The 22,880-nt window shown below is 43.4% G+C and overlaps 1 protein-coding gene across 1 annotated transcript in view; it reads right to left on the bottom strand.

The window, feature by feature from the left end:
• Tmem182 (transmembrane protein 182) overlaps positions 1-22,880 on the bottom strand; it is a 46,962-nt gene that overhangs the window by 14,819 nt on the left and 9,263 nt on the right. Inside the window, exon 4 of the mRNA XM_048430205.3 lies at positions 4,027-4,164. Coding sequence (XP_048286162.1) covers positions 4,027-4,164 — 138 coding nt within the window. The remainder of the gene's footprint in view (positions 1-4,026; positions 4,165-22,880) is intronic.

The raw sequence follows: 22,880 nt of genomic DNA, 5'->3' as shown, positions 1-22,880 counted from the left end.
TCACACAGAGTCTCCTGTGCTTGTCAGGCATACACACTTTTCAGAGCCAGGAACTTCCACAATACGGGCACTTCGGCAGCAGGTGCAGCTGCAGACTATGACCCTTGCCTGCCTGTCAGCCATTCCTTCTTAATCCCTTCCTGCTCTGGGTCTCCTGTCATCCCCTGCTCTGATCGGGGCCTCTCCACACACTTCTCTCCTGTTCTTTATATGGAGGAGTATGACCGGAACAAGGTGTGCATAGCATACACTGTGTGGATCTTATTTTCAGTCTCAGCCAGAGGGGAAAAGAGCCTCTGAGATAAACACACCGACTTTTGCTGGCTGTTTCTCCTCGCACCCAGGAGAACGTCTCCAGAGTGAGGTTGCTGTGAATGCTTCTGTCACGTACAGAGATAAATCTGATCTCAGAGAGAGCATGGGAAGCTCTCACAATATCCTTGATGTCCTGGAGGGAAAAAGCCCGGAACCCTGCTGCCTTTCAAGCCAGCCTTTGCCGACACTACATATCTAGCATGATTCGCATCCCAACACTTTCTCATGGCAATTCTTGCAGAGCAGGAGGGGCCACAGAGAGCCGTTGAAGACTGGGATTCTGGCTATTTGTCCCGCATGGTGAAAGATTTACATACTTCCTGCCGGTTCACTCTGCACATGCCCCTGGTGAGCAATACTAGCCCAGGAAATAGCTGTCCTGGAGCAAAAGAGCACTATGAGGTTAGAATGGGGCAGAATAGGCAAGCAGTACACAAAGTCAGCTCGGCCTCCATCTGCGTGCAGAAGCTAGATTCTCATAGCCGGGGCATCCCTAGCTTCCATCCATTCAAATTGCCCAATCAGCCTTTGATTAACAAGATGGTGACAACTCACGAGGCCAGCAGGAGTTTAAGCAAAACTTAGCTTCTTGCTACTCCACCAACTTTGTCTGCTTCTACCACCAACACGAAAACTCAGCCGGTCAGCCAAGGCACTACTCAGGACAAGGGAGGTTACTGTACAATGGCAAGAGAGCCCGCTTATTCTGACTAGCTGGTGAAACAGCTTGTGGTTTTAACTTTACATGTATTTGTTTTCATTTTGTATGGATGATATTTTTCCTGCCTGTATGTCTGTGTTACAGATGACTGTGAACAGCCATATGGGTGCTGGGAATCCAACCCAGGTCGTCGGGAACAGCAGCTGCTAGTGCTCTTAGCCAGCTGAGCCACATCTTCCGTTCCCACCTTCTAGTTATGATGGTTCACACCTCCTGCCATTGCTATGGGTTGTCCAGTTCTTGTCTTCCCATGTCTTGCTCATGCATAGCAACAGCTGCTCTGGTTACACTATGCTAGCGCTGGGGTTAGGAGTGCTCCTCTCTGCAATGTTCTCCATGTAACTAAATGTTTAGATCTCCATGCCTGCTCATTCTAATCCCTCCTGTTTCCCTCCATGTTAATATGCAGAGAGAGGAAGACACTCATCTTCTCTTCATCAGAGACCTTCATCAGTTTTCTAAGGTTTTCTCAGGTATATGCATCCCTGAGGCATAGACTCGGGGCTACAGCAATCTGGCAGATACTACAGAGTTTGTTCAGAGCTGCACCTCCTCAGGAAACACATCGTCTGGCCTGCCCAGGGGAGGATCTGCCCAGGCTGAGGTTCCACGTGCTCTCTGAGCCCCGCCCTGACTTGGCACAATGTAGAGCATACCACGGACCAACCCTTTGCTCCCACGGACAGCTGCAACTTCAGTATCCCTCTGCCAAGCACAGATGCCCCACCGGGGCTCCTGTTGATGACAAAGACCCTTTGTATGTGCACACACCGCAGGACTGCCGTTTGGAATTCGTCTGTGCCCTTCCCTAAGATTCATCTGCCCAAATAAATAAAGTAACTCGGTCCTGTTTGTGGCATTGGTAAGTTGGCCACTGTGCACATAGCTGCACCTGTTCCTAAGTGCTAGGCAGAGCACAACAGTGGAGCAGAGCAATCAAGAGAGACCCGAGGAGGTGGTGGTCAGACACGCCCTGGAAAGAACGGGAATCTGGAAGCCTCGGTCCACAGACTGAAACTTCTTCAGTGTTGAAACTTATAAAATATAACCAGATAAAGTATAAGAAGTTCAATTCAGTGCGGCTCTGGAAATTACAGCATGTGCACTGTGCACTCAACATTGTACAAGGAAATCTTCCCTGGCTAATGAATCTGGGGGAAGAAAAGCAGTCCATGGTTCTCTGTAAGATGACGTGTGGACAAAATTGTAAGATGGTAATGATAGACAGGTGTAAGGCTTTAACGCTCCTCCGTCGAGAGTGTTCAAGGCTAACCCTGAGTTGTTGGCACCATGACTGCTTAAAGACTACATTTGATGATAGAAACGTCTAGTGGAGAGGTAACGTTAGTTGTCTCTGAACACGTGACTTTGACTGTCCCAAATGATACGATGAACTGTGACGCTTTGTTTCATGCAAGGTTCCTGCAAAATCATGCATACAGGATTTATAATTGTGCCATCAAGGAAGTTAAGAGTCCACGGATCTATTGCCGTTAACACCTACTTCAGTAACTTCCAGGACAGGCATGGTACCAGCTTGAAGAAAGATGGTATTTCATTTTAAAATCTCTTCCCAAAACCATGTGATGTTCTTTACATAAAACACCCCAAAATAGGCAAATACATAGAAACAGGTAGGAGGTTAGTAATTTCCTGTAGAGGGGAGAAGGAGGGACAATGGGGTTCCTTTGCAATATGATTAAAATATTCCGAAATCACATGGTTTCTGTTGTTTGTGAAAGTCCATGATTGCACTAAAAATTCCACTGAATTGCACAATTAAAAATGGTGTAATGAGCGGTATGTGGGTTATACCTTAGCAAAGATGGGGAAAGACTAAATGGCCATGAGCTCTAGCAGGTGCATCCAACTCAAGGAAGGCATCAGAACAGAAGCAGTTAAACAGGCTGCTCCTCAGAATGACGCTGCACTAGGAGAGGAGCCATATGTGATCATTATCCTGATTAGGAAGAGCTAAGCACTGTGCTGTGTAAAAAGGGGTATTGCTCACTGGTCACTGATTGAAATTAGAAAGACAGCCCCGTGCGCTGTCATGCAAAGGTCCCAAAGACAGCAAAGTGTCCGTCAGTACTTTTCCTGTCACCTTCACCATGGTCTCACCTAGAAACACTCCATTCTCATGCCCCAGGAGAGCACAGCATGGTGAGTTTGAAAAGTCACGCTCAAGTCTGTCTGTCCTGTTGTGTTTGTGGTGGCTGTTTTGTTTATTTTGGGTTTGGGGTTTTGTTAGCTTGACAGAAGCTAGTTACCTGAGAAAAGGAAACCAGAATTGATAAGATTCCTCCCTAAGATTGGCCTATATGTGAGTCTGTGAGGCATTTTCTTAACTAGTGTTTGGCAGGGGGGAGGGCACTGCCCAGCGTGAATGGTGATAACTCTTCAGGTGGTCCTGGGTTCGACAAGCAAACAGGCTGAGCAAACAGGAGCAAGGCAGTCAGCAGCTCTCGTCCACAGTCTACCTCAGTTCCTACCTTGAGTTCCAGCCCGGACCTCCTTCAATGATGGACTTCCATGTCAAAGTGTAAGTGAATAATCTTTCCTTCTCAAGTTGCTTTTAGTCATGGTGTTGCATCACAGCGATGAGAAACTTAACTAAGACACCACCTACCCTCTAGAAACTGGTCATTGTCAATATCAACCTTCCATTTGTATGCTATGGGATAGGTATAGAAGATCCGTTAAAGGCAAAACATTGTAGACTATATCCCTTAGAGTGGGGCATTTCATTAGCTTTGGTGTTTACATTGGTCTACCAGGGATAGACTAATAGGTCTATCCCTATTGGTCAATAGGCAAAGGCTGCCAGTTCATGGAGATGGGAAGTCTATAGAAAGTGACCGGCATATAGTGAAGAATTATGGTACCTGTATTACCGCTAATAAAAGTCTGAACTCTAGACCTATGTCTAAAACTGACGGTGGGAATACAGGGCACGTGGCGAGAAATCAGACTTCGGGTGCTGCACCTACCTGCGGCGATGTAAGAGCCTCCTCCAGCTTTATAGAGAAAGTGACTGGCAAAGGGGGCCGCACAGATGATGAGAAAGCTCGCGGTCAAGGCGGCCACCACCCCCAGAAGCAGCAGGACTGCCCAGAAGCCGCGGTAAACTGGAAACCAAAAACAAAGGAAGAGAATGTTAGCCCTCAGTGGAGCAGGCTGTCCCGCAGGGGAGTTTGTTCTTCACTAGTCTAATATCAAACAGGTATGACCGTGCAGAGTCTCACACAGTGGATCAGGGTGACCTTGAACAGGAATCCTCAGCAGGAAACCAGGCTCTGCCACACCCCTCTTGACACACTTCAGTGATGCTCCTTGTTCAGCATTTGTACGGCACACATTCCAATGTGCCACAAAAGCTAATTTCTCTGGCCTCGTTTGCCATTTGGGAAGTAGGAATACTTAAGGATTTGCCCGGTGTGATCACAGATCAGCGATTCACACCAGCCACCCAAGGGCCACAAAAAAGGGCCACGCACAACCCTGTGATGCATAAACAGTGCCTCGCCTCACTAAGGTGGTATTGGTACAATGACGAGCCTCTGATAACCCTAACCAAAACCACAAAACAAAACAAAACCTGACTTCTATTTAGACTGCGGCTCTCATGGAAACTATTCTTATGATGATAAAAGTTACACCATTAAGAAAAACTGTATCAGAAAAAAAAGAAACTTCATATCAGACATGTATGGAATGTGGCTCTTAGTAAATATTTGTATTACAAGAAGAAAGTGTCAGGGAAGTTGTGTAGGCGTCTTTTACTCAAGGGCAGGCAGGGCTGAGGTACCACGTGCAGCCAGTGATTAATAGCCTATGGGTCTGGTGATTTACAGTAATCAAATGAAAAGGCATCCTAATGATCATTTTTGAGCTGGATAATTATCAATCTATTAAACAAATCCATCATTTCCCTAAGGCAAAAATGCTAACACGAGTTCTCTTCAGTGTAAATGGGGGGTGATCTCAGGGAGACATATTAGTCAAATTACAATTTTCTGAAGGAAAACATAGAATCTTTATTGGGAAATAAAATGTATGTTTCTCAACCCTGCCTGCAAGGAATAAGCATGTCAATCAAGTGCAATCTTAAGAAACAAAGGGCAGGATAACAGAAAGCTGAAAAGAGAGGCCATCACAGTTTGGTGAGAGGAAAGGCAGCTGTTGTTTGGGAGTGGGTAAGCTCTGATTGCAGGGGTGAAAATGTTAGCTTTTCAATGCCGACCACTTGGCCATAGCTTTCAGGCCTGCTGTGATATATATCTTGTAACTGGAGTCAGGATGGCAAAATGTTCAGTAGTCAAGAAACACAACTCTCCCGTTCACTCTAGAAGATCTGCATTAAAGCCCATCAGTCCTGATTGAACCTAATCTTGCCCTCTGTAATGTTTCCTATTCGTATCTATGTATTCCCTTTTGTGTGGCATCTTTAGCTTTCATTTGGAGAGTGCTCTGCTGTGATTCATAGAGCAAAAGAGTCACCACCTCATTAGAGACTGTCTAGTTTGTTCACAAGACTGTAGGCTACTCATAATGGCTCCCTGTTGTTCAAAACACATGCCAGAAAGAGCATCAGCCACTGCAACCTCAAATCTCAACAAAGCCCAAGGTACCCACACCTTGAGTAGAACTAGAGACAGATTACAAACTGTCATAAGTAGGAATCATAAGAAAATATTTATTAAGACTTTGTTAGGAAGGAATCATAAAAATTAACCCACAGAACAGGGCAGTGAAGATCACTAAACATGGACAATTAATTCTGCTTAGTAGTATGTGTTCATGTGGGAGTATGTACATGTGTGCCTGTGTGTGTACATGAGTATGTGGGTGTGTGTGCTTGTGAGTGTGCATGAACTTATGGATATATCTGTGCAGATATGTAAGTCACCACAGCCGGGAATATAACAGCACAATTAGCACAAATTCTGAATTCCGATGTAAAGAGAAAAACAAAATTCCAGGTACTTATTTTTCACTATGAATACAATAAAAAGGCACCAACACCTCATTAATGTAAATGATGGTTGGCAAAATCAGCCCCAAGCTTTAATTGTGAGTTGTTTGACAGTAAATTCCAAGCATTCACACCAATCAGAAACCCCCAAGAAAGGCCCGGTGGTTGCAGATAACCAGAAAACACTTGATTTAGCAATTGTATGCTGAAGGCTTGCCTACGTACAAAGTAAGACCCAATCCTTTCATTCACAAGTTTGTGAAACCTGGGGAAGCAGACTCATGTAATACAGTGATAAGTGCTTCCACGGAGTCAGGCTTTACTATATATATACATATATATGTATATATATGAACCACAACAAGAGAAAACACACCGGGTTTGGCCTTAATATTTGCCTTGCTGTTTCAGGAAGTATCATATGGGGGCCAGGGCTCAATCTAACTGGAGGAGGGGAGAATTCCAAAGGAGTTGTAGGGATTCATCTCTCACAGATGTCATTCTGGTAGCATAAGAAAATGAGGGACCAGGAGCGTGGTAAAACCTATAGGACTTTCCAAAAACTTGGGCCTATATCTTTCCAGGACTAGAGAGTCCTTGAAGGTCATTCATCAATTACCACAGAAACTGGTACTGAAATACGGGCATCTTTGAACTCATAGGAAAAAAAATGACAGAACAAGTTATTGTAGCACTACAAGCGGGGGTTCATGAGGGGCTGCCATTGGAGTAGCAATGAATTAGACAGTGATATCACTGTTGTAATGAGAAACCAGCAAGAAAAATGAACGTCCTCACTATCTTTTACAAATATACACACACAGTTAATCCTGTCAAATTACAAGTATCTTCTTGACATTTTATAATTTATAATTTAGATAATAAAACTTCTTTTGTCCAAAGGACGGAGGGAGAAGTCAATCCAAATGACCACACTATCAGCTATGTGGTGTTTCATTATTCAGTTGCACACACCTATTCAGTTATAAATATTTGATCTGTAGCTCACAGATATCCAGTACACACTCTTCAAACCTTGCCTTATTGCCTCAGAGAGACACAGGGCTAGTCCAGTGAAACCCGTTCCTCACAACTTCTGGAGCTTAAATGCTGCCAACAAAGTCAAAACAAATCCCATCGCTCCACCTCCCTCCAGCACAAACAAGTACTCAAAGATGTGTTGCCGCAGCCTGAGGCAAGATGCTTGTCCTGTAGGCTAGTAATCCTGTCCTTGAACAGCTTGTCTTGGCAGGGACAGGCGGGACTAAAAATACAGGAGCATCTGCCCCAAGGCGGGAGGACAGTCTGTACAACATGTCCACAAGTGTGGACTGGCCCAGCTTAGGCAGTCACTCTTCACTCTCAACGGACTGTCTCAGGACCAAAGGTGCAGCGAGAAACCTGGTGAAATTATTCACCGCCCTGCCGTGAAAGGAGTCAAAGTGCCAAAGAGTGAGCACGCTGGGCAGGAGGGGCAGGGCTCCCCCTTCGTTCTGGCTCAGGGAAGACTGTGTTTCTTCCAGAAGGGTAGAGAGTATTCAGGTCTGAATGCATTCCTTCCTATCATCCCGCTAATGCCTCCTAAGAGGACTGAGGGTGGAAACGGAGCCTTCCCCGATGCTGGGACACAGGGCTTTGCAGTGCTGGAGACAGTAACAGCAGTAGCTACAATCATGGGAACGTCTGGTCCCCAACTTACAATGGCCCCACTTGAAATTTTCCTAATTTAACCAGTTGCTGATATATATCAGAATCTGAACTCATCCTTCCCTAGGCTGGTGCCATGAATTATCTCTAGAGATTGTATGAAGCACGAGCTAGCTACAGTTCCCAAGCTGGTCTGTTGTCACAGAGAGAAATCAACCAGTAGCCACAGCTGGCTACACTTCTGAACTACGATGGTGAGCAGGCTAGTGTGTCTCAAACACTTACAACATATGTTGGCTTCATTAGTACAGCTCCTTGTAAGTCAAGGAGCGTCTGGTGATACTACAGTACAGCATGGTAGCAGCAGCATCCAGAAAGCTGTCATCCAGGGCAGGGAAGAATGGGGCAGTGTGTACAAAGTCCTGTGATGTCCAATCCAAGAGAACACGTGAGTGCCCTGAACTTACCCTTCGGCTCAAAGGAGGGGCAGTGTTGTCACCAGGCTTCAAGGACTTTGCAAAGCTCTGTCTAGTCAACAGTCTTCCTTCTTGTCATGGGCTGCACGTCTCTGTCTTTCCTGTCCCTTACCCGTGTGCTGAAGAAGGTCAAGGTCTAAGCCCAGACCCAGGGAAAGATCACTGGAAGATAAGGGGCCTTTGGAAAGGAAATGGGTTTGGATGTGATCATAAGGTTGGGGTCTTCTATTGGAATTAGTGGATTATAGAATGAGGAAAATATAGCTGGTCCCTCTCTGTCAAGCCAGGATAGTATAAGACAGTCAACCATGAGAGCCTCCTCTCTAAAACCCAGCCACACCTCATGCTGACTCCCTCCCTCCACAACAGCAGCAATAAACAATCCCCTGCTTCTTCAGCCATGAGGGCTATAGTGTTGACTGGAGGCGCTACCTACCCCCTAGAACCTGACCACCACCCTTCTCTCTTTGGAGGGACACAGCAAGTTACGCCCTGGCCTGTCAATAAAACCGATGAGTAGGCCAAGAAGGAAAGGGATGTATTCAAGAGATGGAATGCCCATTCTCAGTCACAGACCTCATGACCCATGACTCAACTTCCTGGCCTCTCCTTGTCTGCTTCCTTCCTTAATGTGTGACAATAGTGTTTCCTATTTTCTGGCGCTGTAACCTGAAGCAGAACACCTGACCGAGGACTCACTAATGTTCTTGACATATGTCAGTCTCTAGAATGAATACTCTGCCCTCCAGTCTCTCTGTGAGGACACTCTCTCCCACCGCTAGACAGTGAACTCCTTCCAGGGCCAACACTGGACCCTCTCATCTTTCCAACGCAAGTGGAAGCTTTGGCTTGACATGAAATAGATGCTCAATAAAATATGAATGAGTAAATGATCATTAGCTCTTCAGCTCGTCTTCGTTGGAGTCTCAAGATTAATGGGATATGCAGTGTTCACGGAATAGAGTGAAGTTAATTAGTTCAAAGGGAAATAAATCTACTGTCTAGACCTCTTTGTCACAGTGACTGAATTTGCTCTGGGATGAAACAGAGTCATGTAGAGGAATAGCTGAGGGGTCAAGAGAACAGATGCCAACACCTGGGGTCTTAAAGCCATGGCTTCTGTCTCCACATTTCCTTGTCCCCACACATAGCAGTGCACCGTATGAATCCAGGGCATGGAGGTTTCTAGGACCTCCTGCCATGATTCCTGCCCCCACTCTGAATGCCTAAGGCAGGCCAAGTTTCCCACTTATCTGATCTCTTTTTTATTCAACAAACAAAAAATACCTGATTGACATCCAAGAAGACCCCGTGACCTTAACAGCAATCTATGAAGGGAATGTTTATAAAACACTTTACTCCACATTTTTAAACACAAAATGGTAATCTCCTTGCCCTAAACTGTTGAGCAGATCCTAGGAAGTCACCAGCAGAGGATCACTATGGAGGACTCTACTCTAAGAGTCCTGGGATCTTGGCATCCTGGTTTTCCTACTTCAGATGACTTGATTCTGCACATCTTTAACATCCTGAAAATCACATCTTTTCAGGAAATGCTGAGGCCCTCCATTAAGGAATGCTATTATAAATAAAGAGTCTTCTTCTTGGGATCTGACTCAAAGGTGTTCCTACCATGCGTCCAAAGAGAAAATACTTTAAGAATTACATGATGTTAAAATGCTTTGCTCTTTTCTTCTACATGTCTCATAGGACACACAACAAAAGGAGTGATCAGCATCTCCATGGAATCTCACTTTTGCAGTCACCAAATTGAAATTCTACCTTATGTCAGCTGCTGTGGCAGGTAATCAATTACTGGCATTGCATTGCATTGCTGAAAATGCATAAAATGTAGAGAAACGCTTGACAGGATGGCAGTCGGTGATCAGCTGTGCCAAGGTTAGGGGTGGCAGGTAGATGGTGCATCACACAGACTATAGAAAGGAGGCCAGGCCCCGTCTTAGCACATTGCTTAAGGCTTCTTGGGGAAAGTGGGTTTGAGGGGAGGAGAGGGCAGGAATGGCCAGGAAGAAAGGCAGTCCTGAGATAGCACAAACAAGGGAGATGGGAATGGAGGGGAGAAATACAGCAGTACCTACCAGTGGCTTGGTATAAAAGTGCAGGACACTGGCACGTTTGAAGTTAGGGAAGGAACTTGGTGGGTGGAGAGAGGGAGAGATACTTAACGATACTCATAATATTATATATTAATATTTATAAGTAACAGTTCTGTCTCAAGTTTTATGATTTTCCTTCCAGAAACAATTTTTTTAAAAAATAAAAATCATGAATTAACTCTCTAAATCCTGTCTACAGAATCCCTTAATGTATTGTTGTCGAAACCATCAAGGAAACAGTTTGGTTTTTACATCAGAAAAAAAAAAATAAGAGAAAGGCAAAAACCTCACATCCTCTTTGCCTTTTATAGAACTTTATATTCCTTGGAGGTTAATTTTGAGATAGGCACCAAAACCTGACGGTACTTCACAGAAATGAGATTGTCTCATGGGGAAAGTGAGATGAGCCAAATACTATTCCCAAGGAACCGGAGCTGAAGAGGAAGGACCACAGAGTGTCCAGAAGTAAAAACACAGGCAGGCGAGGCACTGGCTGCTGAGGGGGCCTTCTGCCAGCACCTGGGGCATCCATCCACCAGCTGATGTCCCTGAAAGAGGCTAGTCAGTACAGAAACAGAAGCGGGTGGGTTTGGCTGTGAGCCATGTGTGCCAGGAGCGGGTCTTAGGAAAGGTGACAGAAGACAAGTGGCCCCTAGAACAAACACGACAGATGGGACATCTGGGACACCCGCGTCTACTCTGTGGCCAACTTTCTTACCGTGTGCACACGGTGAGTGGGGAAGGTGACTTCCTTCCCTAGCTGCTGGACACGGTGAGTGGGATGACATTAGGCATGTCATCCTAATATATAGTGTTTCGGTAAGTTGGTCATTTTAAATGCAAGGGACTAAGAGAGAGCAGTACCTACCACTCACTGCCAGGGGGACTCAGTGATACTCTGTTAAATGTGTGCAGCCACCAAGGAGCAAAGCCATTTTCTCCAGTTCCTTACTAGAATTTTCATTGCTCTGAGCTCTTACAACAAGAAGAAATCATAGATCTGGCTATGTACTTGGCTAGAGTGTCTTCACATACAGTAGTCCTGTATTTAGGTCCCATCAATATTTGTAATTCAGGGTCTATTATGCAGGCTCAGCTGACTTTTGTTCCCAGTTATGGGATGCTTCTCCAACACTGAAATTATCTAAAAATCATTTACTTCTCCCCTGAAATTCACCTCGACCCCTTGTTCTCTCGTCCTTTGCAGAGAAAGCATATGAAATTTCTAAATCATGCTGGACTTGTGGAGAATTAACCATTTGCTCACTCCCTTTTACCCATGTGCTCAATATTTACTTCTTTTCTTCCTTTTAATCTTTGGTCAGTCCATATCAGCAAACCTTCAGGGGGCCAAAGAAAGGCTTCGCTGTGATCCCTGTAGTGAACTTGCAGATTCACACTTGCCCCACTGAGTAAGAGGCACGCTCCTGGACCTTCAAAGTCAGCATTTACTAACTTCAATCAGAAGAACCTGCCAGTGATCTATCTGCCCCCTTTGCGGTGTGGAGCCCAAGGGATGCAATGGAAATACACAATGGTAGCCTTGGCTCACTCTCCTCTTCCTCACTGGCTGTTCTGATGTGACTTGTCATGTGCTCTTCAGAAGTCAGCCTCCCTGGTCTCCTGTTTCTTCTCATAAAGAGGCTGAAGCAGCACCCTCAGCGGTCACCTCCAGCTCTTCTCTATTGAGTCCCAGCAAGTACACTGTCAATACACCCCTTTGTAAAGATCTGTATGCACAGAATCCCCAAATCTTTACTGGAAAGAAGCAGCTGACTCCAACTGCCCATCTGTACGGAGGAAACCACTGCACAGATCCAGCCCAGGGTTCCCCCATCTTCTCCCCACACTTTCGTAGGGGAGCTTGCCTACCGCACTTAGCTGCAGCAAAAGGACACCGTTTTGGAAGACTTCCTTCCCTAGCTGCTGGACACCAGGAGCTTTTGGAGCAAACACCCTCTGATGGTGGCACAACTGTGGCTGCTCTGGAAACAAATTAACAAGTTGACTTCCAAAAATAACCCCCACAGCACTAAAGCAAAAGACCTTGGATACAGACAGAGCCTTGGCCGTGGACTGACAGGAGGCAAGGACTTGAAAAATACTTGAAAACCCACTTTAGATTTAAAAAGGCAAGGCCATTTTTAAATACTAGCTTTTACATCTCAGCTTCATTTTCCTCTCAGCGCCCCCAAACTAACTTGTGAAGACAGAGAGACACTGACTCACTACACCAAAACTAAGAGGGGAAACTTGAGACTTTATTGAATCTTCTAAAGGAATCAGCATGTTTTGTTTGTCTACATCTGTATGAGGAGCACACAAATGCTCTTCTTTACAATGTTATAGAATACTGAGGGTTCCTAGTTTTTAAGTCACACCCACACTGAAGTTTCTAAAGATACCTCAGACTGTGGAGAGTTAGAATACCACAGATGGGTAGCCAGATCTTTCATGGACTTTCCATAGTAGCCATATATCGCCTGCCTCTGTATCTAATCTAACACTCTCTCTACTATTATGTAAAAACCATTTTTAATATATATATTTAGCAGATCATTAGTTTTCACCAATCCAAAAGTTAACAATGTCACCTTATTATCTGAAACCTGAATTCTTCTATAACCTTATTATCCAACGTCCTGTTGATCTATTTGATAAGTGCCTTGATTTATTACTTTCTTTTGTTCTATAAATGTGCGTGCAATCCCCTTCTAGGGTATAACAGTGTACAGAACAAGCTGAATCTATGTTCTTCGGCCACTTTCATTCATTCTTGGAACAGAGTTACCTATTACCTAATCTTTTGGGAAGTAGAACTTGTTTGTGTTGGTATTGATTATGAAGCAAATAACAGGAATGGAAGAAGTTAATAATTCAGTAACATCATTGGATGGAAAAATTTAATCCTTATTTCTTTAGTTTCCAGATGGCTGTCTCAAGTGCTACCTTGAGGCAACCAAGCCTCGTATGCCACACACACAGAGGCACAGCAGGTGGGCCGGCATGAGCGTTGCATGGAATGTTAGCTTCAGGCATTTTCCTTGTTCCCGCCACTCTATAGAATTATAATTGGAAAGGAAACAGAGTCTTCAATTCTAGCACTCAGGAGGCAGAGGCAGACAGATCTTTGGGAGTTTGAGGCCAGCTTGGTCTACAGAGTGAGTTCCGGGACAGACAGGGCTCCACAGAGAAACCCTGTCTTGAAAAACAAATTATAAAAAAAGGAAGAAAGTTTTAAAAATAAAAACTAAAACTCGCTGTGATGATTTTACACAGTATAAGTGTTAGCAGGCTTCTATAAGCAGATCAAATAAAGAAAAGCTTCAGCAACTGACCACTAAAAAGTCAGCTGGTGTCACTTTTGCTTTTGGCATTTTTGCATTTTCTGATTATTGTTAATTTCACATGGTCAAGTTCACAATATCAGCCCTGGAATCCCAGCAGTAATCAGGTTTATTATGTTTTGTGAAACTACAATAAGGACTTAGAGGCTAGAAGGCCATTCCTTATAAAAAGCACTAACTCTTCATTGGAGTCCAGTGGCCTGCGATGGGCAGCCATGTCTTTCTACCTTTGCTTTGTGTCTGTCTCCTTTGCCCCGTTAGACTCCGAGGCAGAGTCCTGTGCACTAGGCATACAGGTGTGCCAGCCACCTAAGGAGTGTGCATTAAAGATGCTGATCCTCTACCTTCAAGGCTGAGAAGAATAACTTATTTCCAAAACTTGATGGTTCTTTATAATCAACAGTTTCAATTGCCGGTTTTCTGATGTCCTGATCCAGATCATGGGCAGTATGCAGAGCCTCCAGTGATTGCCCTAAACCTGGAGGCCAGGCATCTCCATCCTGCCTGTCTGGCTGGTTCTTTGAGTCATTCTGTCCTACAGACACATGAATTGATGGGTAAATATCCTGTGACAAATCAAAGCTCCTCACCAGGTAGCGGCGACTTTCTTACTGAAGACAAGCCACTCTCTGCCCCACCCTGGGATCACAATCAGGCAGACTGTTGCCTAGCCAAGATGACCAGCTCTGTCAGCCCCTGACCCTCCCAACATCCCCCTAGAACTTGGTTAGTCCTTCAGAAAGATGGGCTTCGTCATGACTCTGCTGCTTTTCTCCTACACTGAGAAGAAATGACTTTTCTGTCTTCGTCATCTTCTAGGTTGGCCTCTGGGGACTCAGTGGCTGTTGGTGGCTCATTAGAACCAACAGAACTGGGTCTCTGGGCTAAGAGTCCAGTTAGACTAGTGGGCCTGACTAAGCGAAATACAAGCCATAAGACATTTCACTAAACAGTCTTTGCTGTTGCCCACAAGATACTAAGCTCCACAGTGCCCCATGTTAGTTCCCTGGACTGGTCCCTGCTCTTCACTCTGATTTCATCAAGGGAACACCTTGGGGCTGTCCCTGCACTGACCTGTTCCTCTGTCCTCATTCTGCAAAGAGCTTCCTTTTATTTTGAATCTTTAAAGCTACCTCCATACAGTGATTGGTAAATATGCATTTCCTGCCTTCAACCCCAGACTCCCATCATAAGCTGACATAACACTCATTTAGCACGCTCAGATGCTTACAAAACCTGTCCAGCCTTCCTCATCTCCAGCACTTGTATCTCCATCTTCCTAGTTGCTAAGGACAAAAAAGGGTTATCATTCAGTGTCCTTTCTGTCACACCCCACATCTAATCCATCAGTAAATCCTGCCAGCTGTCTCCGCACAACATAACCAACTAAAGAGACCTTCTGGCTCCAGGAAGATGAGGTAAACACACTTGTTTCATTCTTTCTGCCAAGCACAACTAAACAGCCTGGATATCACATGTAAAATGAGTGTTAGAAAGACGCATAAAGTTAGACAGCAGAAAGCAAGCAAGCTAGGAACCTTTGGACTCAAGAACAGCACAGTGATGGGTCGCCAGGGCTTTCTCGTTGCCCTGTGTGTCCAAGAATTGGAATTAAGAAGGCGCACAGAGAGATAAAAAAGACTGAAAAGACTAGACAATCAATTGTGCAGCGCATCCAAAACAGGCCTTTGATTCTGGCCAAATGCTAGAGGAAAAGCAGAGAAGCTCAAGAAGTACTTCCACCAAACACCATGAGAGAGAGGTTATCTTAGCTCAGTCACTCAGCATCCGAGACGTCTGGACATTTATGCCCTCCAAGTGCAGCGAGACCACCCTGCATGATAACAGTGGAGAGCATGTGGGGTGCCAGGACTTCTCACCACCAGAAACAGAGATGAAGCCGAACTTTCCTCCCAGGATGCAGTTATAGGAGGCTCCTGGAGAGGCAGAGCATTTACCATCCTGCTCCCACTTTTTCCAAGCCCTACCCTTGTGTGTGAAGGCTATGGATGGCATTTGTAATGTGGCCTCATCCAGCCAGGACAGCATCAGAGGAAGCAAATGTGAGCCCGGACCCTCATTATCTGTCATCGAACAAGGCACATACACATACAGGTGTCACGGGTTATGGAGGGAGACACTTAGAAGCCACCTCCATGACTAGTATCAAGAAAACGTGACTTAAGTTACAATTTTAAACAGGCCCATTATTATATAATAGCCTGTTCACTGATTGATTCTGTTCCTATTTAAATGTCTTCAGTAAAGCAAAGATCAGGGAAATTGCGACATTAGTGAAAAGCGGAGGCCTCAGACACCAAGGCCATGGTGCATACGCTTCTTATCTGATGAAGGCTTTGAAGCTGTTGTTATGGAAACACTTCAGGAACAAAATTGAAAATCCCCAAACCAAATAAAAACTGGAAGGTACAAAGAGCATTTTTAAATGAAAACTGAGTTATCTCAGATAACTGAAACAAGAACAATTAACAAATGTGCTAAATATCAGGATGAAGAGAGGAAAGGAAACACACTTTGGACGCAGTAACAGAAATCCTCTTATCTGCACAAGACTGGAGACAGACTTACAAAGATGATCAGAGTCTAAAAGAGCTGTAGAATGACGACAAAATATGAAGGATGTATGCCTTCTGTGTCTCGAGGGTTAAATGAAATAAGACCAGGGTGAAAAAGACATTCAAAGAAATGGCTGCTGAAAGTTTTGAAGTCACCAGAAGATGTAAATGTCCAGATCAAAGGAGCCAGGCTAAGCCCAAGCAGCATAAAGCCAAAGATATTCACAACGAAACTGTAACAACAGCCGCAAATGCATCGAACTTCTGGCGCTTGGCAGGAGGCAAAGAAAAGCATACCCAAATGGTGAAGGAGGATAACTCCTTACACAGGAAAATGTCATCACTGGATTTATCATAGGCAAGAGGACCCGGAGCACTGGGCATGTCCTTCAAACCCTGAAAGGTAAGAGCTGTGAACTTCAGACTTCAGACCAAGAATGAGGACAGCATTGGGCAAGGAGAGAGACACCACAACACTATCAGATAACTAAAAATAGTAAAATCTGTCACCACCAGAATTGCTTAGAAACACAAAAGGAATCTTCTAAATAAAAATAAAACAACAGTGCTCTATCAAAAAAAGACCAATCATAAAAATATGAACGAGTACAATACCTACTATTTCTCCTCTTGAGTTTTCTGAGTCATGTTTGATGATAATTTTTTTAAAGTAACTTATTGCATGTGACTCTTAGTACAGGTGAAACTTGAGAGACAATTGTCATTGCCATGATAAAGGAATATAAAGACACTAAAGTATTCCACCACACGCCTAAACCAGGTTCACAATTGGCTATGACAACATATTTCTTTTAGATATTGAGTAATGACCATTAAGGTATACAAACAGGTCAATTGAAAGCCACTTGGGGCCAAAACAAAGCTCAGTAGTTAGGAGTGCTTGCCGTTCCTCCTGAAAACCCAAGTTTAGTTCTCAGCCCCTTTGTTGAGTCAGTCACAACTACCTGTAAATTTAGCTCCATGGGATCCTACTTCCTTTTCTTGTCTCTGCAAGGGTGCAAACATGTGTATATGTGGCGTATTTTTATACATGCATATACATAAATGAAAAGAAAGTTTCATACTAGTATAAATTAGTCTACCGTGAATATCTGTGTTGGAGTTCTGGGATACAGGAGTTAGTACACAGAGCACAGGGAGTTTACAGAACTGTAAAACAACTATATGTCACACAATAATGATGGTGTACATCATAATACATTTGCTCAACCTCACATAATACATAAACATAAAAAGTAAACCTTAGTGAAAATTATAGGTTTTAATTACTAATGATGTATATATTGTAGAAGGAGATATTGTGTAGATGAAAAAAGAGAAATTCTATATTTTCCACTCATTTTTCTATAAATATGAAACCACTCTACAGCATTCCTAACAAAAAGAGCAGAAACAATTGTTGACACACTGTCAAATAATCAGCCCCACATAGCACCCAGACATCGGCTCAAAATGTATTAGACTTAATTACAAGTTTGAAAATATTCTACTATTAGAAGAAAACATGAAGTTCTTCAAGACCTAAAGACTAGGGAACAGCCCTTAAACATGATACTAGAAGCATAGTCTTTGAAATTAAATTAATACACTAAGCTTCTTCAAAATCTATCACTTTAATCTTACAGAAGTTTCCAAAAACCCCATTAAAACAATGGAAAATAATTATAAAGGGCTATCTAATAAATAATTCATATTTAAGACAATAAAATAGTTCCAACATCCAATGGCAAAAGGCAAACAATACAACTGGAAATGGGGAAAACCATAGAGACAGCTTCTACTGAAGACGTGGGCAGTGCATCCGAGCACATGGAACACTGAGGACACGGCAGTTGCAGACAGGAAGGATTCTGTGGCTATTAGAATGTTCAAAGTCAAACCTAGTGACAAAGTGCTGATGGGCACGTAGATAGCCTGTCTCACCCCACACTGCTTCTGAGCTTGTGAAATGGCACGGCTGTATAGGCAAAAGGTTTGGTAGCGTCTGAGAAACTTGAACACCCACCAGCTGTGGTGTGCACCTGAGATCATGGCACTGGAGAGGATGGGACAAAATAATATTGAGTTTGAGACCAGCGTGGACAGTATTCTGAATCTCTATAGTCAAAATAAAATTTAATATATATATATGTACATATATATATATATATATATACACATAAACTTTCACTTACTGTATAGTCATTGTACTACTGGGCTAAAAGTGTTTATATATGCAAAATGATACACATTCTTTTAACCACCCCAAACTCAAAATATCTCAAATGCCTTGAAGTTGGGTATTGAATAAACAAAGTACTTAGCAACCAAAAAGAAGTGAATTATTGATGCATGCAATAACTGGAGGGATGTCAAGGGCATGAGCATTAAATAAAGGAAGCAAGCATAAGGTTATATACTATATCATTCCCTTTAATAATACTGAACATCATAAAACAGAGTGATTTGGCACATTAGCATTAGGGAAAGCTAAGGGCTGGGATGGCGAAAGACAGAAAACGGAAGGAGTAACAGGGTGAAGAACCTCATAGGATGCCCTGATCCTGGGTGGGGATTGCGGGTGGTGATCACACCATGCACATCTACTTGTGTGACAAAAAATGATATGGGCACACCAAGTTTACCTATCTATGTCAGTTTCCTGGACTGGACTTACACTATTGCAGTGGAAGATGTTGATAAAGAAGGAAAGAAAGAGGCAGCCTCTGTGTTATCCTCATGATCACCTGTGGGTGTGTAGACTCTGTAAAATGTTCACCGACATGTTTATCATAGAAAAAGACACAGTGCTTAGAATTTGATCTAAAATAGTACTGTGGCTGTTTGAATAAGAGAGGCCTCCACAGGCTCATGTTGGAATACTTGGTCCACAGTTGGTGGAACTGTTTGGGATGGATTAAGAGGTGTGGTCTTTGGAAGGAGGTGTGCCACTAGGGGTGAGCTTTGAGGTTTTCAAAAGACTCAGGGTCAGTCTGAGTTAAGTCTCTGCCTCCAACTGGCATATCAAGACATTAATTAGCTTTCAGTTGTTCCTGCTGCTACATTTTTGCTCTGTCGTCATGGACTCTAACCCTCTGAAACCATAAGCCCCAAATTAAACACTTGCTTTTATAAGTAGCCTTGCTCATGGTATTTTTATCACAGCCATAGAAAAGTAACTAGGACAAGTACAGTGGATTATTCCTAGAAAGGGAATGAATACAATGAATATTGATCCTAGGCGATAGCAGCCTATATATACTCTTTCTTTGTAAATATCTGAAGATATCCTATAATAAAATAGTGGCATGCACCTGTAATCCCAACACTCCACAGATGGAAGCAGGAAGATCAGGAGTTCAAGGTCATTCTCAGCTTCATAGGGAGTTTGAGGTCCGCCTGAGCTACATGAAACTCTAAAAATAAAATAATTAAATTCTAAAATATAAGCAAGATGCTTCATCACAGACTGATATTTTAAGTTACATAGCTTTCCAGACACACATACGTTTTTGATGTTACTGATGATAATGTTTTATTTGGCTTCGTTTTCTTTTTTTGAGATGTTCATTTTAAAGATGTATTTAATGTTTGTTAAATAATCAACGTAGGACTTTACAAGAATTAGACAAATGTTCACATCTTAATATTCTGTCCCTAGTTTTCTGAAATATAGAAAACTTCCTAACTAGGGTCCCTGACTTCAGTTGTCTTTCAACTGCTTGTAGAACTACAAAGCCCTTGTAAGTCAGATATGTGTTTCCACTCCTTCTTCTGAAGCCAGCATCTTCTCTATGTCCACCCTCCCTCCCCTCCCAGCACTGGTCTCTCTATGATGCCCTCACTCACTCCCTTCCAGCTGGATCTATCTTGTTCTATGTGCACCAGGCACACTGTGGTCTTGGTCCTCTTTCTCCTTTCTGAAATGCATTTCTCTGGCTATAGGTCATTCATGGACTTTCTTCCCATCTCCGTGCAGAGATAACTTTCTCAGAGGCTTTCTCCTGACTACACCTCCCTGCACTAGAATGATAAATATTTTTTTTTGTTCTTGATGCTTTGTTCCTAAAACCACCAGAGCCTACACAAAAATGTCTGGCGCATAATAACATGTGCTCAGCAAACTTTTGTTGAATGAATTTCAACCAATATTACCAGATTAAAAAAGGCCAAATTTTAGCCAAGACACATGGCATACTATTAAATGATGAAGCTACTAGCAGAATGGCGATCGTGATGACAAGAAAAATTTACTCTATTTGAAAACTCTACCAAATGTCTGCTGTGGACACACACATGTGAGACACAGGACAGGAAACATTCCACCAGTGAGAAGCTACGATGAGTGCTTCTGGCCTGGTGGTGTCCTATTCTGGGAATTCCGAACAGGGGCAGCATCCCAGGAAGAGCTGACATTTATTGAATAATAGTGTGGCCAAATGTTTTGCTAAGTCCTTAAGCTATCATCTCTATTCACTTTACTCACAGCTGTATGAAGTGGTTTCTATTTATACGGCCGTTTGACAATCCATTTTGTAAAAGAAGCTGCTGTCTGTGCTCTTAGTTCAAGCATGGGGCCAGAGACTGGGCATTGGTTAGAAGCTGGGTTTGGAACTCACACAGAAGCTGGCCACGTGCCAGTTCCTATGTGACACTCTCTGTGCAGCCTGCATCTAGTCCCCAAAGGAGGCAATGAGGCCATGAGACATTTCAGCTGCCCAACAGAACCTATTGCAGCTGAGCCCTCCCTTTCCTATTGCTTAGAAACTGTCCATCCCAACCACTTCCACAACCGTTTACAACCACCAGAGTTCTGTTCTGGATAATTCTACTTTGGTTTTTAGTTTCTCATTTAGCTTTGCCTTATGGATACATGTATGAGGGCAAGGATTTCAGGCTTATAGCGACGCATTCAGAATAGTGCAAGGTATACTGTAGACACTTAGTAATTAAAAAAAAAAATGTTCCAGGGCTGGAGAAATGGCTCAGCGGTTAAGAGCACTGACTGCTCTTCCAGAGGACCCGGGTTCAATTCCCAGCACCCACATGGCAGCTCACAACTGTCTGAAAATCCAGTTCCAGGGGATCTGACACTTTCACACCAATGCACATAAAATGAAAGATAAATAAATCACAAAAAAAATTAAAAAAATGTTCCAGTTAAACCTTTGATACTGTCTTCAAAGGAAAGGCTCCAAACTGGGAGCCAAAGCAATGATATTTAAAGACAAGAGACCTAGGCGAGCTCCCTGTTCCCCTTGGGGCTGCATATTGTGATGAAGGAATACAAAAGGGGAGTAGCCATTACCATGTGTTGGTGGGCTGGGGACTGCGTGCAACCAGGCAGCATGCAGATAGGATGGGCATAGGATTCAACCTTGGATTAAAATATTTAGGAAAAAAGCAGTAATTTTAAGGAAATATGAATAAGAATAAAATTATAAATGTCCAGTGCAGACACAAAACACTCTAGTCATTCTTTCCAGACAACACAGCATAGTGACTACTGATAAAGCTCTCATACCCATTAGAACTATAAGTCACCAGGAAATCATTTAAAGAATATGGAATGATATACTTGTTTCTTTGGGGGAAAAGACATGATTTTATATAAAAGACTTGAGTAGCCATGAATGTTGATGTCCATGGGGTTGGTCTTGGAACCAATGTTCCCACATAATTGAGGAACAAGTATGATTCCAAAAAGCTAATGCCTTGGGCTGGAAGTGTTGGGAACGAATGCCTAAGAGTCCCCAGTGATCTTGTCAGGGGACATTGTGTGTGTGTGTGTGTGTGTGTGTGTGTGTGTGTGTGTGTGTGTGTGTGTGCCAGCCCTGTCTCCACTGCCCAGGATATTTGTCAATATCTAGAGACAAATTTTAATAGTCACAAGTGAGGGGGCCCTACTGGAATCTAGTAGGTGGAAGCCAGGCTTCCCATTATAGACCACTGGGCAACGTGCCAGACAGTCCCCACAGCAAAGAATCACCCAGGCCACAATGCAAAGATGCCAACTGCGCCGCTCATCTTGAGAAGGGGATTCTACTCTTGAGTGCCGCAGCCATTTCTACAGATACACGTAGAGCCTGGAGCCTGTCCTCCCGAAAGAAAGCCAAGCTACAATGCTGTGACTCCAGTCTTATCTCCTGAAAGCAACCTCCCAGTCTGAGGAACTCATGAATAAACCACAGATAATATAAAATAGCTTCCTCTCAGAGAATAATTTTTAACTACAACTTTAATGCTGGGCCATGGATATGCAGAACTGAGGCTATCTTCAAGGATGGGTAGTGGAGAATCTCAGCCAGGCGTTGTGGAGGTGGTACTCACACCAAAACCTCTTGGAGCCACTATTGGGGCAGGGAGCAGGGCTTACACTGAAAGACCACTGTTATTCAGGTACTGCAGAAACCCTTGAAATACATGATGAATCTGTGATCATGTCTGAGTGGGGCCAGATGCTTTTGCGCATAGTAGAAAATCAAGTTGACATTAACATATTTCCAAATTCTATGTACTTGGCCTTATGGGAGGAAACTGACTGGATATACTTTCTATTCTATGCAGTACAGATTTTTTTCTACTTAGCTAAGTCTGGAGTGTTTAAAATACTTAAGTTTAGGAAATTATCCATAATTGACATCTATGAACATGCAGAAAATTAATAAATAAACACTCTGGAAAGTTGATCTACAAGTGGAGGATG

Source organism: Myodes glareolus, chromosome 18 (genome assembly GCF_982192425.1).
Source record: "Myodes glareolus chromosome 18, mMyoGla1.1, whole genome shotgun sequence".
Taxonomy (NCBI): Eukaryota; Metazoa; Chordata; class Mammalia; order Rodentia; family Cricetidae; genus Myodes; species Myodes glareolus.
The sequence above is the reverse complement of the archived record's forward strand: the minus strand, read 5'-3'. Positions and strand labels throughout refer to the sequence as shown.